This window comes from Lissotriton vulgaris, chromosome 10 (genome assembly GCF_964263255.1).
Source record: "Lissotriton vulgaris chromosome 10, aLisVul1.2, whole genome shotgun sequence".
NCBI classification, from domain to species: Eukaryota; Metazoa; Chordata; class Amphibia; order Caudata; family Salamandridae; genus Lissotriton; species Lissotriton vulgaris.
Window position 1 is genome coordinate 603752942 of NC_141698.1, and position 17426 is coordinate 603770367.

General features: G+C 45.4%; 1 protein-coding gene across 1 annotated transcript in view; it reads right to left on the minus strand.

The window, feature by feature from the left end:
* The window catches only part of BMERB1 (bMERB domain containing 1), an 821757-nt gene that overhangs the window by 37693 nt on the left and 766638 nt on the right, over positions 1-17426 (minus strand). Inside the window, exon 4 of the mRNA XM_086941442.1 lies at positions 13179-13293. Coding sequence (XP_086797568.1) covers positions 13179-13293 — 115 coding nt within the window. The remainder of the gene's footprint in view (positions 1-13178; positions 13294-17426) is intronic.

Sequence of the window (17426 nt, forward strand, 5' to 3'; positions counted from 1 at the left end):
ACTCGCCACTCATTGCCCGGGGGCTAGGGGCCCAACTCCTGGAAGTGGCCAACAGAGAAGAGGGGATAGATAGACCTTACTGGCACCTCCCGCCGGCGACCCGGCCGGCAAGACAGGTGGAAAGGGGGACGACGGTGTCCCGTGGGACCCAAGTGGTGCGGCTCTTACACCGGCACACTTGAGAGGACGAGGAGAGGCTGTGAATAGCGCCCGGGACATAGGGTGACTCACCATTAGCTCAGCGTGCTTGACGCGCTGCTCCAGCGGGCCATGGGGAAGAAGGATATACCGCTGAAGGGGCCCAAACAGGGGCCCATTGACAATTTTGCCGCCCCGCGTCCGGTGGCGGAGAGCCTCCATACCGCGTCAGGCGCGCGCTCGGACACTGAATTGCTGATGGGGGCCATCCAGGCTTCACGGATGGATATCCAGGAGTCCAGAGCGGCCCTGGAAGTAAATATAGGCGAGGTGTGCTTGGAAGTGACACTTCTGAGACAGGACTTCCGAAACCTATCCGACAGGGTTACTTCTGCAGAGACGCGGATGGGCGAGGCAGAAGATTCAATCACTACCCTCCGAAAAGACATGGCAGAGCTCAAGGCAACCCACCGCCAACTACTATGGAAGGTTGAGGACGCCGAAAATAGAGCGCAACGCAACAACCTGCGCTTTGTTAGCTTTAGGGAAGGAATCGAGAAAGCCGACATGGTGTCCTTCCTAAGCACGTGGCTCATGGACTCTTTCCCAGCGGTAGAATTCTCACCCTGCTTCATTATTGAGAGGGCGCATAGGGCCCTCCTAGCAAAACCTCCGGAGGGGGCAAGACCGTGACCAGTCATTGCGCGTTTTCTTAATTTCGCTGACAGAGACCTTATTCTGAGAGAGGCGAGGAAACTGGGTGAGATTCGTCTAGAAAATGCACATATTATGGTCTACCCGGACTACAGTCAGGAGGTCCAGAAACAGCGCCGCTCCTTCGACTCGGTGAAGGCGAAACTCATAGACTTAAAGATCTCATACATGCTCCTCTTTCCGGCGAAACTTAAGGTGCTGTACAAGGAGCAGTCACTTTTCTTCACCCACCCGGAGGATGCCTGGCAGTGGCTGGAGGAGCGCCCGATCCTCAACAGCAGAGAGACCGTTGGCCGAGTTCTTCTGGAGAGGTCCCTGCGAAGTACAACCCAATGGGAAATACCGAAGGCACAAAGACTGCAATCAAGGAGGTCTAAGAGGCAAATCCCGACGACATCCTATCGAGGCCGAGGTACGGGAAATACGCGGAAAGGACATTCGGCCTCCCCGAAAGGTGCTGCCGGGACAGGCTCAAGATTTGTTGCCCTACGATCCACTGCCCGCTCAGAAGGCGAAGATGAGGAAGGCCTCGATAGCCGCACATCTGGAGGGGAAGAAGAGGAGGAAGGGAGTCAATCTGTCCATCCGTTGGTGGAGGAAATCCGAGTGTTGGAGCAGGACTTATCTGGACAACATAGTGCGCCCGAATAAGAGACTCAAGACTCCAAATCATGAACCGTGGAGATTCGGGCCACTGAGCATGCTCCGTGAGGTGAAGATACCCTCATGCTGGCACGACCTTTGAACGATGGTGCACTTGGAAAATGGAAACGGCAGCCCGACAGAGGAGAGCACGCAAATTAACACGCTTCCCTGTTTTACACGTTTTACTGTTCTTTGGTTTTTTGAAGGGAGGGATCTGCGGGTGGGCGACAGGCCTACTCTTACGGAAAGTTATGTCCTGTGATAGGATGAGACTGGAAGGGGAGGGAGGTGGGGAGGGAGAGGGGGATTTCAAGTTCATTCAGGTAGGGGAACGGGTGGGAACAGTTGGGGGAGGGAGACAACAGTCGAGATAATGCAGCAGCGCACATCGCACCTCCAAACCGCATACACATGTCAGAGTCTAACCACATGCAATCATCACATCTATCAATGGCAAGTACCTTAGACAACTCACACTGGGGAGGTAAGGGGCTGAGCATCCTCACATGGAATGTCAACGGATTAGGCTCTAAGGTTAAAAGGGGCCTTGTGAACGCCTATATCAAAAAGGCGGACCCGGATGTCACCTTACTACAGGAAACACACCTCAAAGGTACACAATGTGCCTTCATCGCTAGAGGCCGATATAGAGTTCTGGCACACACGGGCTATACATCGGACTCCAGAGGGGTAGCAGTCATTATAAAAAAGTCCACACCATTCTGCACCACACGCACCTGGATTGACCCACAAGGGACGTATGCGGGGGTACAGGGCACCTGGAATAGGCACACGTACACGTTAATTTCAGTCTATGCACCACCCAAATTACAGACCCGTACGCTCACAGCGCTTGCGAACACCCTTTTAGATACGGTAGACACTATACAGGTGGTGGGAGGTGACTTCAATGATGTTATGAACATAGGTCTCGACAGATCCGGCGACGCAGGGAGGGAAGGGCACCAGACCACACTGTTCAATCAGATGTCCACTATAGGACTTACGGATGTCTGGAGGTGGCTACACCCGGCACAGCGAACCTACTCATACTACTCCGGGGCACACAGGGTGTTCTCGCGACTCGACTATGTCTTCATGTCCCGACAATACCTGAGGGCAGATGATGTTGCAGAATATAAGGCCAGAGGCTTATCGGACCACTCGCCACTGTTTGTGAAGGTGGGACGCAACCAGGGCAGGGGCACAGGTTCATGGCGCATGGCGGCGTGGGATCTTCAAAATGCTACTGTACTGAGGGGTATACGAACGGACATTAAGATATATATTGCAGAAAATGAGGGCACTGTGAAATCGAGCGTCACCCTCTGGGAAGCCCTAAAACCGGTACTACGAGACAGGATAAAATCCAGATTGGGTGAGGAAAGACGTAAACTTCAGGCCGAGGTCGCTGCCCTAGAACAGGCTATCCTAGGATGGGAGAGGGAATATCTGACCCAAAAAAACAGCGAGACTCTCAGGCGGCTACTCGATGCGCAGAGACATTATAGAGAACTAGCAACTAATGAGGCCAAGACCCAATCCCTCGCCTCCCTCCACCGTCTGTATGATGTGGGCGACAAGTCCGGAAAACTTTTAGCGTGGATTAGTAAAAAGGAGCGAGCGGCTAGATGGGTAGACAGTATTGATACCACTGACGGGACTACTGTTAACACCGACACCGAGGTAGCAGAAGCATTTGCTGCACACTATGAACAGTTCTAGCCAACGCGAGACCTTGTAGCTTCTGAGGAAGCACTACAATATTTGGATCAGACGGTCCTGCCGGTCCTGCCCCCCGAGGCCCTGGGGGTGCTGGAGGCGGACATAACAACCGATGACATCACAGACGCCATTGCCAAACTGAGGGCGGGCAAAACCCCGGGCCCGAACGGTTTCCCGGCCGAGCTCTTTAAGCGAACGGCGGACCTCTTGACTCGCCATCTTAAAGGCCTCTTCACTGGTGCCTTCCAGGAAGGGCAGCTCCCTCCGGATCTTGCTATGGCAACGACTGTCCCGATATACAAGGAGGGCAAGCCACAGGAGAATTGTGCTTCTTACCGTCCCATCTCCCTGCTCAACACGGAAGTCAAACTATTAGCAACCATCCTGGCGGTCCGATTGAGAGCGTTTATTCCAGGCCTTATACACTTAGACCAATCGGGCTTCTTACCAGATAGGGCGACTAAACTGAACCTTAGGAGAACCCAGAATTGGCTACAGGAAGTACGGGGACGGAGCGAACCACATTGGTTCCTTTCCTTGGACGCCGAGAAGGCATTTGACGCGGTACACTGGCCATTCCTATTTGCAGTGCTACACAAGTTCGGTTTCGGACCAAACTTTATCAAATGGGTCCGGCTCCTCTACACGGCCCGAGGGCCAGGGTGAGGGTCAACGGGACAATGTCGCGTGAGTTCCTGATTCAGAAAGGCACCCGACAGGGTTGCCCCCTTTCTCCCCTCCTTTTTACACTAACTATTTAGGTACTCGCAGCCAGGATCCAACAAAACAGGGACATCACTGGCTTTACAGGCAGCGACATGGACCCGACACAAGAAAAGATCTCGTTATATGCGGATGATGTCTTGCTATACATAACTAAACCAGAGACCACCATCCCGGAGCTATTCCGGGAGCTAGAGCAGTACGGTGGGCAGGCGGGACACAAAATAAACTGGCACAAGTCTATCCTCTACGACCCTGAGGGGCGAGACCAATGGGGGAGACTACCGGAGAGACTACTGACGACCACCGAAGGCTTCCAATACCTCGGGATTTATATAACCTTGAGTGCGACCCTCTCGTTCCGTAGAAACCTGGAACGGATCATGCTGAATGCGGTAGCAGATATGGACCGTTGGAGACAGCTCCCACTTACACTCTTAGGCAGAGCGGCCATGTACAAAATGATCACCTTACCCAAATTCCTTTACGCACTGCAAAACGAGTATTATCCAATACCCTCTGCGGTCTTCGCCAGGATTCATGCAGATCTGCGATACTTCCTATGGCTAGGAAAACATGCTAGGGTGGCTCTGTCCACGCTTCAGAGACACCAATACAGTGAGGGAATCTCGCTCCCTAACCTAGAGGCCTATTATTGGGCGGAACACTTGACACCAATCAATGACTGGTTCCACGCCCCGGCGGACCACCCAACTTACGCCCTGGAGAGAACAAAAATGTCGTCCAAAAACCTATTGTGTTATCTCTATGGGGGCGCTAGAAGGGCACACCTTCTCCCGGCGACGTCTATAACACTTAATGCATGGACAAAGGCCACAAGACGCATGGGATGGGATAAGAGGCCCACGCGGCAGACACCGCTGTGGCACTGCCAATGGTTGCCGGAGCTTAACAAGCTGCGAGGTTTCCAAAGGTGGGACGATATCGGCATCTCCACTATCGGAGATGTGATAGCCAAAGGGGAGCTGAAATCTTTTCAAGCACTTAAATCGGAATTCGGTCTCCATGCTACACAGCAGTTCAAATACATCCAACTACGACACGCATGGCGAGCCCAGAACATCACGCTCACAGATATCCCAGAATATGCACCACTAGAGGGGCGGCTCCTCCAAGAACAGATAATGGGGAAGGCAGTCTCCCTCACCAATAAAACCTTAACTAATCATATGTTGGGGGACCTAGCGAAACTCAGGGGCACGTGGGAGGCAGAGGTGGGAGAGATGGAAGACCTGGATTGGGAAATAGTCCTGATGCATCCACGAGAGGTGGCAATCAAAACAAGACTGAGACTCATTCAATTTAACATACTCCATAGAACTTACTATGATAGACTGCGGCTTAGCAAAATGGGGAGGGTAGACAACCCACTGTGTCTTAGATGTCACCAGGGCGATGGGGACTTCTATCATACTATATGGACCTGTGACACAATACAAACATACTGGACACAGGTATTCAAGGAGTTGGAGGGGGTCTTGGAGGTTTCGACCCCACGGGATCCCAAGCTGGCACTGCTAGGCATGACTAATGAGATAGACCTGACTCGCCCACTGCTTACATTCCTAGTCCTTGCGTTAGTTGTAGCAGAAAAGGACATCGCAAAAAATTGGGGGACACCAGAACCACCGGAACTGGAGGAGTGGAGGAGAGGATTAGATCTGTATATGGCAGCTGAGAGGGTTACCTATAAGGCAAGGGGGTGCCCCAAAAAATTCCGGAGAGTTTGGTTCAAGTGGCGATACTATCATGGGTTGGATGGGGGGGTGTGAGGGGGGTGTTTTAGGTGGGGAGTAGGTTAGGTCACGGGGACATCCTTGACATCACTAATATGGATAAGACAAGACAAGGAAAAAGCGCAGAGTGCCACGTGGCACCGGAAATCTGAGGGTCCGAAATGTGACAGACTCTACGGACGCGGAGAGATGGGGGAGAGCTTTAGAAATGTCACTGCTGCTAGTCTCGCATTTGTATTGTTGGAGGGTAACTAATGTGTTTGTAGGTTTATCGGGGGTGGGTGGGGTTAAAAAAGAAAAGCAGATGCTCGGAATGCTCATTAGATGCTCACATTTGTACATGAGTTTGTATTTACAGTTCTTTGACGCAACTTGCCGCCCAACCTCAGGGGTGTGGGCTAAACGGCTGTGTGTTCCTTACTAACGATGAGATGCGCTAATATTGGTGAATAACTGGAATAACTGATTGATTGCTGGTGGCTTCCTGTGAATCTGCAATAAAAAAAAAAAAATTTCAAACAAGGTTGCCGATGATAATAATGTGGGCAAACTGGTGAGTGCCTACCAGCAGTGAGGTAATTTCTGACCTTTCTCACACTTTTTCACTAATTTGGTCAAAATTATTTGTGGTTACAAATTTCCTCTTGAAGCTTGTATGGAATGTGATTCATTGGCACTTTTCTGAAATTGAACAGTTGGACTAAAATGTCTGTGGCAGTGAGACTGTCCTGTGAGGGAAGTTTTATGTTTGTTAAAAACTCCCCCTTTGTCTTAAAAATACAGTTAACTGTCCTGAATAAGTCGGATCTTTGTGTGTTTATACAATATTGAGTGGGGGGCGACCTGACTGCTTACCTCCTGCTGCTCCTTCTTGTAGTTTTGAAGGAGGTTACAAGCCAATGGCAAGACTTTGTGGTCCAAACCCATCTTTTATACGACCTAAAATTGCGCTTCAGATTCCTGTAAGGAACAGAAACTGCACTTTTGAATATCAGAGAAGAACTTCTCACCATCCCAGATAAAGAGAAGCAGACTTTCCAAGACTTCTAGCTCTCTCAGCAGGGCATGACATTGTGTGATGTGTAATCCCAGTGAACAGACTCAACAAATGGACTGGATTTCCTCAGGGGTCTTCTGTCTTATCACTTCTATTTGAAACCTACATGCTACCCCTGATCCAAATATAAGAGAGCCATCAAGTGCAATACCAAATATATGTAGATTATGCCCAAATTAATGTGTGTTTAAAAATTAAACAACAATAAGAGAACTAGAAAGAACATCACTGAATAGCTTGACCATACATTGCAGTGAAAGAAGCACAGAGCAATGAGAAAGATCCATGAATTCGTAAGGATTGACACTTTAAAGCTTCCTTTCAAACAGCCCACAAACCTCAGAATTCTACGAAAACCAAGCAGATTGCAGATAATTTTCGACATAGATCTTTTGTTGTCATCACAAATCAATGCATCTGCCAAAAGTAAAAACCTACAACCCTGGCAACTCTGCTATCTAGCCATCTAGATTATCTACATACAAGGGACTCCGAAGAAAGGCCACTGATAGAAAACAAAGTGTGCACAGCCAGGTAGCTAAGTAATGCTTCAATCCGCAGACACACTATGATGTCAAACAAGCCATGAACGCACTTTACTCACTGCTGGTAGAGTTAAGGATTAGAAAATTATGATACTTTGTACCAGGCACAAAGATTTATGATACAACAGACCAAGATATATTCCAATCCTGGGTCCTAACTACCAGGTCAGGACTGGTAACTAAAATCTTCTATGGCAAAAATGTTCAACCCAGCCTCACACTGAAGGAAACTCTGAGTAATGGGGCTGTGGTAGAATGATTGGGTCATGGCAGCTCATCCTACTCAGAAAGTAGCCCCATAACTGGCAGCCCACTGCGGAAATGCTACAGTGGCATATTGAGCAATCCGTTCCTTCAAATGACAGACACACAGAGCAAAAACAATGCGAAATCCAGGACCCAAAATAAGGAAAAATATGAATTCCATCCAGCGAGCGAAGCCTAATCACCTGTGTTCATGAATCTCTTGAAAACTGGACTTGTTAAGAAAGTGAACAGTACTAAGATCCTTTCCGAAGCTCAGGGTTTGCACAGAGGAGCAAAGTTTAAACTTGCATTTGATTATTTGGAAATATGTGAAGGTCAGGAGAGGGGCCATTATGCTATCCTGTGCCTTTAGCATGGTTCATTGCTTCAAGTTGTGGAACATAATGAAGAGGGTGGGATTCCCAAAAACCCTGATCGACCTTATTTCTTGTCTATATCAATGAGTTGTCCAATTTTTTTAATTGAGGCAGGGAAACATGTGCCTCACCTCGACAAGAGCCTAGTACCTGTACTTTTATACTCAGATGATACTGTTCATAAAGCCAGAACAGTTAACAGCCTTCACACGCTCTTGGGTGCTTCTAGTTCCTTTGTGTCTAACTTGCATCTGCAGACAAACTCATTCAGATAATTTATTCTGACAAGTGGACCTAAGACGACCAAAAGAAATAATTTTTTTAGTGAAGGGACTGAGGTGGCTGAAGTCCAACATTCCACCTTCTTGGGCATTTCTTTCGGTGCAGACTCAAACTGGAACTCTCTGCTCAACCTAAGGGACCTCCGTTTCCAAAAGTTAGTAGAGGCCATTTGTCATGTTTCCTCTAGATTCCCGACATAAACCTGTGAGGGAGTTACTGCATATTATCTATAATAGTAAGTGCCTAGCGATTGGCACTTACTGTGCTGGAGTCTGGGGGTGCACAGCAAGACGCAGCTACAAAGAGTGGAACATCGTTTCCTCCGACAACTGCTGTTGGTTTCACAATCTGCTTCTACCTTTACGTACCTCTCTGAGCTAGGTCTAAGGTACATTAAAGATTGTATTAAATTGAGTCTGTTGATACTGTGGGTGATGGTATTGAATATATCTAAGCTGTATGGACTAGATCGACTATCTATGATTGCCTGGTGCTAGACAATGTGTCTGTAATTCCTTGGCTCATATATATTTAAAAATTACAACTTTAGGGGTTCTGGAGTTATATACCAATCGGAACTCTACAAGTAACACTTCGCGCAACCTAATCAAGAGCCTGTATCTTTCTTTCCATCATGAAATTTGTCAAAAAGTAATTCAGAAATCCCAGACCCGTAGTATCTCCATGCAAATGTTTTACCTGGTTTACATTTGCAATTCTTATTACAGATACCTCTTACCTTTTTAGATTTAGTAGTATGCATTTCTTATTTGCATTCCCAATCCAGGGATCATGGTTCTCAACACCCCCTCAGTGTCTAAGCCATAATTTTTCGGCTCAAAGCACTGTTCACTTTATTTTGTTTTGTTCCTTGTACATCTCATATAGGAAACACATTTTAGCCCTCCTTTTACGTGAAACAAGCCGTAGGCACTATAAATATATTGGTTATTCACAGCAGCGAGACAACCCTGGAATTCGTCATGTTGTGTTAAGTTTTGCAAGATGTTCTTTAACGATAAGCAAGTAATATGGAACAAGTGTAGGGTAGTAGCTGTTTTTAAAGTACTAGCTGTTGGATGCTTTTTTGTCCATTTTTTATGTATTTTGAATTGTCTGTATTTTTCACTTTATATTTTCTTCCTTTAATGTTTATTTTACGCTGGTATTGTTTTTATCTTAGTTATTTCTTATAGATTTATAGATGCTGAGGGGCATATATTTACAAGGAAACTGTTGGAGCGCGGCGTTAAGGCAAGATTGCTAACGCCATGCTCCAACAGTTTCCACACGCAGGGATGCACCTTTTTTACAAGATGGGGTGCACCCCTGAGTTTCCCCTAGTGCAGGTGCTAATTTTAGCTCGCAAATTGCCAACGGATGCACCTTTGCACCATAATGCATGGATGCCTGGGTTGCAGTGAATGAATGTTTATCTGCAGGAAGGTATCCCTCCCTACATATAAGCAATCAGTAATGACGATAGAGGTTGCAACTCGTCATTTTTCCGTGACTGTTTATGTGAAGGAATGGACACCTTCCTGCACATGAACAATCACTAGTGGCGATTTGCTTTTACTATGTCTGCTGCAAAATGCAGCAGACATAGAAACAGCAAAAACGAGGAGAAATTAATAATTTCTCTGCGTTTCGCCAGGTTAATACCAGGTTTTTCCTGGTCTTATTTTTGGCGCTATCCCATATTTATGCCACCCTTGTAAATAGGGAGCAGCGTCGAAAAGCAATGGTTGTTGCGGCAGATCGCCCACCCCACCACCCATTGCCCACCCCTTTCACTCTAAATGCTGCATGAAAAGGGGGCCTTATTCACAAGGTGGTGTTAAGCCATGTTTAGTGGCTGAACGCTCTCTTGGTAATAAGGCGAAGGGCTTATTGCCACCAGAACGTCACAAAAAGTGACATTCTGGTGGCGATATGTTCTTGTAAGTACATTCTGCTACCCTAAAATATTGTCTAAATCTTATTGAGATTTGAAGTAAACATGAAACACTATATATCATAATACAAAACTTATAACTAAGACAAGCAAATTTTGGAAATTATAATTGACTTCTCTGTCATGTGTTTCTCTGTGAAAATTAACAAAATGTTGACCTTCACTTTGATATTTCACTCCTGAAGAGTAAGGTCTTGATTACGATGGCGTTCTGACGAGTGTCCGACAGCCATCGATGTGGGAATGGAACTAATCGACAGGTAGTCAGCAGTTCCACCCACCAAATAATTGTGCGACCGCCGTGTAGGCGGTCGGATAAATGCTATTTTCCATTGCGGCTTGTGCTGTTGCCCGGAAAAGGGCCTCAGCACGAGCCGCAATTGAAAAAGACATTTTGCAAACATTATTACACAGTGTGCCAGGCACCATGTGGTGCCTCCCACACGGTGCATGGATATCTCGGGGGCCACACCATGTGCCCCCTAGGCCCCACAGCGGAGACTAGTCCCTTTCTGTCTGCATTTACATTGCGGTCAGACCGTCATGTGAAGGCAGAGGGAAAAGGGAATTTATAATCCCTACTGTGTTGCCTCTGCAGGCACAGCCCTCATTGTAGGGATTATGCTCCAACTGATATTCTGATGGACTCCTTGAGCCTATTGGAGGCATCGGTGAGTCCCTCCACCTGCTGCGCTATGACCGACCACATCATAATGGGGCCATTGGACTACAGCCTCAGATGTTGAATTGACCATCTGTGGTGATCTGCCCAGTATTATAATCAGGTCCTAAACTAGGTTTTCCATATGACATGATAGGAATGCTGGTGATTGATATACAGGATTGAAATGTTGAAGACTCCTGTGGCATTAGATGAATGGGCAAGGAACCCTTTCCTTGGAGGGAGTGTTGCCAAGGAACATTAGTGTGCTGTTAGTAAATAGGTCTGGTGATAGCCTTTGCATCAAAAGCTAGCACCTACACGAAGCAGGCACAAACAAGGAGAAATATGTACATTTTTCCAAACAAACAAATCCTTGCACATGTAGTGCAGTACGCAGAATACATGCAATGCCGAGGAATCTTCTGAATTTGGGTATGTATAAAAATTTCTTTCGAAATGGTTTGTTTTCAGTACAAATCCTATGCCAGACAGCACACAACTGGGCACATGGTGTGAGGCTGGGTTTCAGGCAATGCAGCCTTCTGAGAATGACAGCGCAGGGTATGCGAGCTGCAATAGGCCTTTAGTAGATACAGCTCTGCACCAGGCTTTCCCTTTAATGCAATGCAGCGCAGTACATTTTAAAGTGGCGCTGCATTGTGTAAAAACTTACGGCCTCATTTATGAGGCCCCTTGCGCCATCGGAACTTCACTTTTTGTGAAGTTCCGTGGCGCAGAAGCCAGCATGATATTTATCAGGCAGCACTAAGCCACTTTTTTTGGTGTACAGCTGCCTGATAAATATCAGTCCCTTTAACTCAGTGTTCTGTATTTGAAAGGGAATGCAATGGGTGTTGCTGGGGGCGTTCCCAGCAACATCCATGGCCTTTTTACACTGCCCCAGATTTACTAGAAATCGTAATTCTAAGGCAGTGCCAAAAGCTTACTCCTCCCCAGGGGAGGCGTGAGGGAGGCGCAACGGGGAGAAATATCTTTATTTCTCCTCGTTTTTCCTTTTTCTATGTGTGCTGCATTCTGCAGCACACATAGAAAGAGGATAAGCCTCGAAAGAGGAAAAGTCTCTCGTGATTATTTTTGTACAGAGAAGTTTCCCTTCCTGTACAAAACGAATCATCCCCGCAAGGCCGGCACCCTTGCACCATTAGTCAAAGGTGCCTGCGCTGGAGCAGGCAGCCCATTGTGCGCCGGCGCAGGGGAAAAGGACAGGACTGCGCCGTATCTTATAGATACAGCATATTCCTGCCCTTTTCTTTTGCCGTAGGGAAGCGCAGCAGGAAGACCTGCTGCGCTTCCCTACGGCAAAACCTCATAAATTAGGCCCTTAGTAAATATGGGCCCTAATGTTTAAAAAGAATAGTCAAACATGAGATAATTGTAGAAGGGGCCACACACAAGAGAGGAATAATGGCAAGTTCATTCAGGGCTCATTAAAATCCTGCTCTAATTTTTGGGATTGGCCTGATTTGTGAATGTAGAATATGGTAAACCAAAAGTGTGCAGTAAATTTAGAAAATATTATTAGATATTTTAATGAGATTAACAATAATGAATTATTGTCAATCTCATTAAATGAATGGTTACCATGTCTACTGTATTGGATCTACTGTGATGGGCTATTAGTTGCTTGCTTGTTGAAAAAACAATGTAGGAAATTGCAAACATTTTAAATGTCTAAACGTCTCTACAGATAAGGTGGAAGTTGTACAAACAATGCTATGCGCAGTCTCACATAATTTATTTAGTGCAATCAATTAACTCTTTAAGGGTAACTACTTATGTGTGTAAAGTTCGTCTTCTTTATCACCTAGTATTGTTACTGGGGTATGTGAAATTTGATTAATTTACTTTCACTTTATTGTGGGAAATGTGGGCAGAATTATGCTAAAATGCAAATTGATCATTTCTTGCTACAGTTTAGTGCAAAATGTATCCTTGTGTAAATTTTTGGAGCAAGGCATAGTGATTAACTGGCGTTCGTGTCCTGTTGTTCTAGTGAGTTTGTGATAAATTTTTAGCTTGAATAGAGCCATTCGCTGTAATTTTTTGCTGAGAATGGCGCCCAATTATGCGAAATGGCATAATGGCGTGATTATGGGATTTTCCCGTAACAAGTGTAATGCGACATTCCCAAAATTACTTGAATTACACCAGCATAATTTAAATTTCGCTCACGACAAATTGTTAAGCAGAGGCCACTTCTCTGCCCCGATATAACTTTGTTCATCTAAGCACTCATACTAATAGACAGCGAAATGGTCGGTTTATGAAAAATCGCCTTTCCACATCATATATACCTCAAGGGCCCTCAACAAAGCTGCATTTCTTACCTTAACCTTTCCACCTCAGCATCATCTACAAGAAAATCGCGCTTTTGCACCAGTTTTTGGATCTTCTGAATTAGCTCTTCTTCTCTCTGCTTCTGGGGTTTCGTTTTTTCTTTTTCTGTTGTAAATAAAAACATTAATCACAAAAACGAAACCTTTGAGTCAATACAGGCACAGCCTAGTTTTTCTTTTTCTGTTGTAAATAAAAACATTAATCACAAAAACGAAAACTTTGAGTCAATACAGGCACAGCCTAGATGTGTTCAGTTTGCGTTCATGGCTATATTGTTATTTAATATTATCCTGGCAAGCTCTAATAAAGAGATTTGACAAATTAACTTTCCCAGGCTGAACCCTTTATTTAAAAAATAATTGTAACTGCTCCTCTGCCAAATACCTTTTCTGAATAACTGTTTCTTAAAAGACACACATGTTAACAAAAACCTAATGATATTAATATGTTCCTCAGTTTTGATCCATTTATTATTGAATGATGACGCATTTGTATGCCTTTAATTAAAAATAAAGATTTTTGCCCCCTCAATAGGAATCCACTGATCAGTGAGAGATTGCGTGGGCTCTGCAGATCACATCATGCAAGTCGATCAAGAGGCGACTCCATCTTGACTGCCCTCATCTTCTGCAACCTATTTCAAGTGTCTTTGATCTTAGCCGCGCGTGTGGGCTGATGAGCCAGCAGGTAGATACAAGTAGCCTCTGAAAGCCAATACCAGTGAAATCAAATTGTCGATTGAGCCAGACACTTGCTTTCTCCCTTGATTAAAATGCATCATATTCTGCAAGCCAGCAAGCTTGTACTGCATCACTCTCTTCCACAATACCTATTAAGCAACCAAACTTGGCAGGCTGTATTCGAAGCAGCCAGAGATATGTACAGCCTTGTTTCTGATTGAGAGGCAATGCATTTGTGATAGGGAAACCTAGGCAGGAAATAAAGACTCACTCCTAAAGACTTTGCAGAAGTGGGAACACACTTAACAACAAGCGTTGGCACAGCTAATTTGTCTCAGCTGCAAAAGATCAAGCGGTAGGCTTTGCCCATGCTTCCTAATCGGCTGCATGGAAACACATGCATTCCCAGCAATTTTGTCATGTAAACCCATTCCAAGATGGCCACCTATATGTGCGTCTGCATTGCGATGCATGCCCCCCATTTTTAATTTGCATATCTAACATTGCTGATTGTCATGCTAGACCGGTAAATTTAAGGTAAAGAAAAAATTGTTCATTAACCTAATCCATTATGTATGAAAGACTTGGGGACCAGGGCCCAACAGGACATTCACTCAAAACCCTAACATTATTTCCTGTCCTGTTTCTTTATTTTGAGGGGGTGACGATGGGTTGTAGGGAGGGTGAGTAGGTTTAATTGTTATGGGTGCAGTCTGAATGACATGCAGTGTGCTCGACTAAACAATTCTTTGTAATACCCCAGACTCTTGGTTAAAAGACTGCAAAAGAATAAAGCATTTTTATTTCCTGACTTATAAATGACTAACCGCTCAAATGGGACTCCGCCATCAAGCGAATGACTTAATCATTCATAAATTGGAAAACAACATCTGCTTCACTGCTCCAAGCTTTATCTGGTTTCTTTTGTTCGTGGGGCACAAGAGCAGGCTGGTAAATCATCACTACAAGTGGTAACTAAAGCATGTGGGCTCAAAGGTTACCCCGCGATGTCTTCCTTCACATGGCTAATAAAGAAAAGTCAGGGACAAAGAAATTCTCCACACTTTGGATGTATTTTTCGACTTTGTGGATGTGGTTGGTATGTTAGGATGTGTGTATGTTCTAACTCTGTGGTTGAGGTATGCGTATGTTGTTGTTTTTCCGACAGTCAACTAACCCAGATAAATTCCAACTGCGTTTGCCTTGGATTTTGCAGGAGTTAGCTAAGCATGTACACTAGCATATATGTTACATACGTTCACTTGGAAGGGTTATTCGCCTCTCTGAACTTGCCTGAACTTTAACGCATTGTAAGTTACGTACAAGTGTGCCTCGACACCATCACACCATGACTGCCCACAGTATGCCAGGAAGTACCACTACAGTGCCATGGACAGCATGGTGCCTGGATTTACCACTGTTGGGATATGGCCAGCAAGTTTCCAGAGGGCACCATCATTGTACAGGGCCCAGCATTTTACCACAAAATGCCAACTTTGTGCCAGGGCCCGCATGTTGCCAGGGATACCCACCCTTGTGTATTGCCCAGCAGACCGCCAGGGATCGCCCCACCCATGCCAAGGACATGTCAGTCTGTTGCCATTAAGTCTTGTCTTTATGGAGGGCTTGACTCTCACTCGTGGCCCAGCAAGGAAACACTCTATAACATTGAGCAACTGTGGGACATAAACCTCATTTCCAATTCAATGTGACGGTCTTTTGTGCTCGCAAATGCTAAAATTCGCAGAATTTCAGCATTTGCGATCCCAATTAGGGCAGTGTGCTATGTAGCACACAAAAACCCACATGCAAAATAAGGAATCGCTAAATTTGCGATTCCTTATTTTGCTATTGCATTTAAGGAATCGCAAATTGCGATTCCTTACATGCAATGTAGGAAGCACCCAAGTTGTGCGAATTTTGGCTTAAGGAATCGCAAAATACCACCAACTTCAGGTTGGTGGTATTTTGCGATTTCTTTGAAAAATGCACTTTTTGGCATTTTTCAAAGTGCCATGTGGGCCACATATTTGCGATTCTCTAATTGAGAATCGCAAATTGAGAATGTCTTCCCATTCATTCCTAGGGGCCTTCTAGCCCATAGGAATGAATGAGAAGGTATTCCTTATTTGCTAATCTCAATTTGCGAATAGCAAATAAGGAATAAGTAGGATTCGCAAACATTTTTGCTAATCCTACCTTCATTGCGTTTTGCGATTCTCTAATTGCGATTTCCTTAGAATTGCATTTTGAGAATCGCAAAACACAAATTACCTACATATTGCTCTTTGTTTCCGCCCTGTTTGTTTTCTGGAATGGGCCAGTCACAGTATACAGTTCACAATGGTATTGACATTGACTTGCCTGACTACCATTGCCAATATACCCCCAACCTCCAGCAACATTGTATTATCCCTTATCAACCTCAGCACCTTTTTTTTGGGCATCTCGGAAATTACAGTGCAGTTAAAAAAGTACAGCAATCTCAACTCTACATACAGTTGCTTACGTTTTTCTCATTTGGTAACCTCAGCACTGATACTAACCCCCATCCCCCGCTTACCTTCACAGCAGGGGGCGTTCACGGGTGATGAACTCTTACCAATTGTTCGTCGAAGGGGTGGGGAGGTCATGAAGGCCCACTCTAAGAAATGAAATTGAATGTAGTGAAACCTGTGTTTCAGGAAACACTCTGGGAATATTACAGGATCTCATCTCACTCCTTCTTATGAAGCTCCCTGTGGTTTGCTTCCCATTGATCTCCAGTATGGACCCAGCCGCTGCCAATGAGCATGGGAACAGGCTTCTTCCGTTCCACAGTTCGTAAATAGCTTCCTTATTCTCATGCATAGCATCAAGTCAACATTTGCCATATCTTGAGTAACCCCATGATCAGGCTCCTTTGTCTTAGGAAGTGTCCCTTAGCGTGACCAAACTCTGCCACCAGTGGCTCAAATTAAACCAATAAGCTGTTGTTGAACAAATTCCTCAATGTTGTAAATCCTGTAGCTTCCCAATCGTGTTGTCCTCTGGCATATTGAAAGCCTTGAAGACATAATAAGTTGAATACTGGGGCATATGGCCCATCTCTATGTTTCTTCAGCAGCGCTTTATGGTAGCCTTTTTACAAAAGCTTCACCTGTCTATAAAGAGAATGTTGTATTTTCGATTTTGAAAGCAATAATTTGTGTATTACTTCATCTCTCTTTGTAGTGATTTCTACCTGCACCTCCGATATGTTGCAGCCACTCAACCAGAAGGCCTCTCTCTCTGTTTGGGCCGTCAATTAATATAGTTTAAAATCTGCAGGGGCCTCTTACCCGCCCGACAGACAGTTTCCAATTACCAAATACTACTCTACACTTATATGCATTCCAGATCAGGTACCCCAGAAATATATCAAGTTCCTTAAAGATTTTCATGGGACTAAGTACTGGGAGATTAGCAAAGTAGTAAAGGAGTCAGTGAGGCATCACCATCTTCTCTAGTGCAATTCTCTCTGCTACTGACAAAGACAATGTTTTCCAGAAGGATATATGTTAGAAATTGGGTTACTGG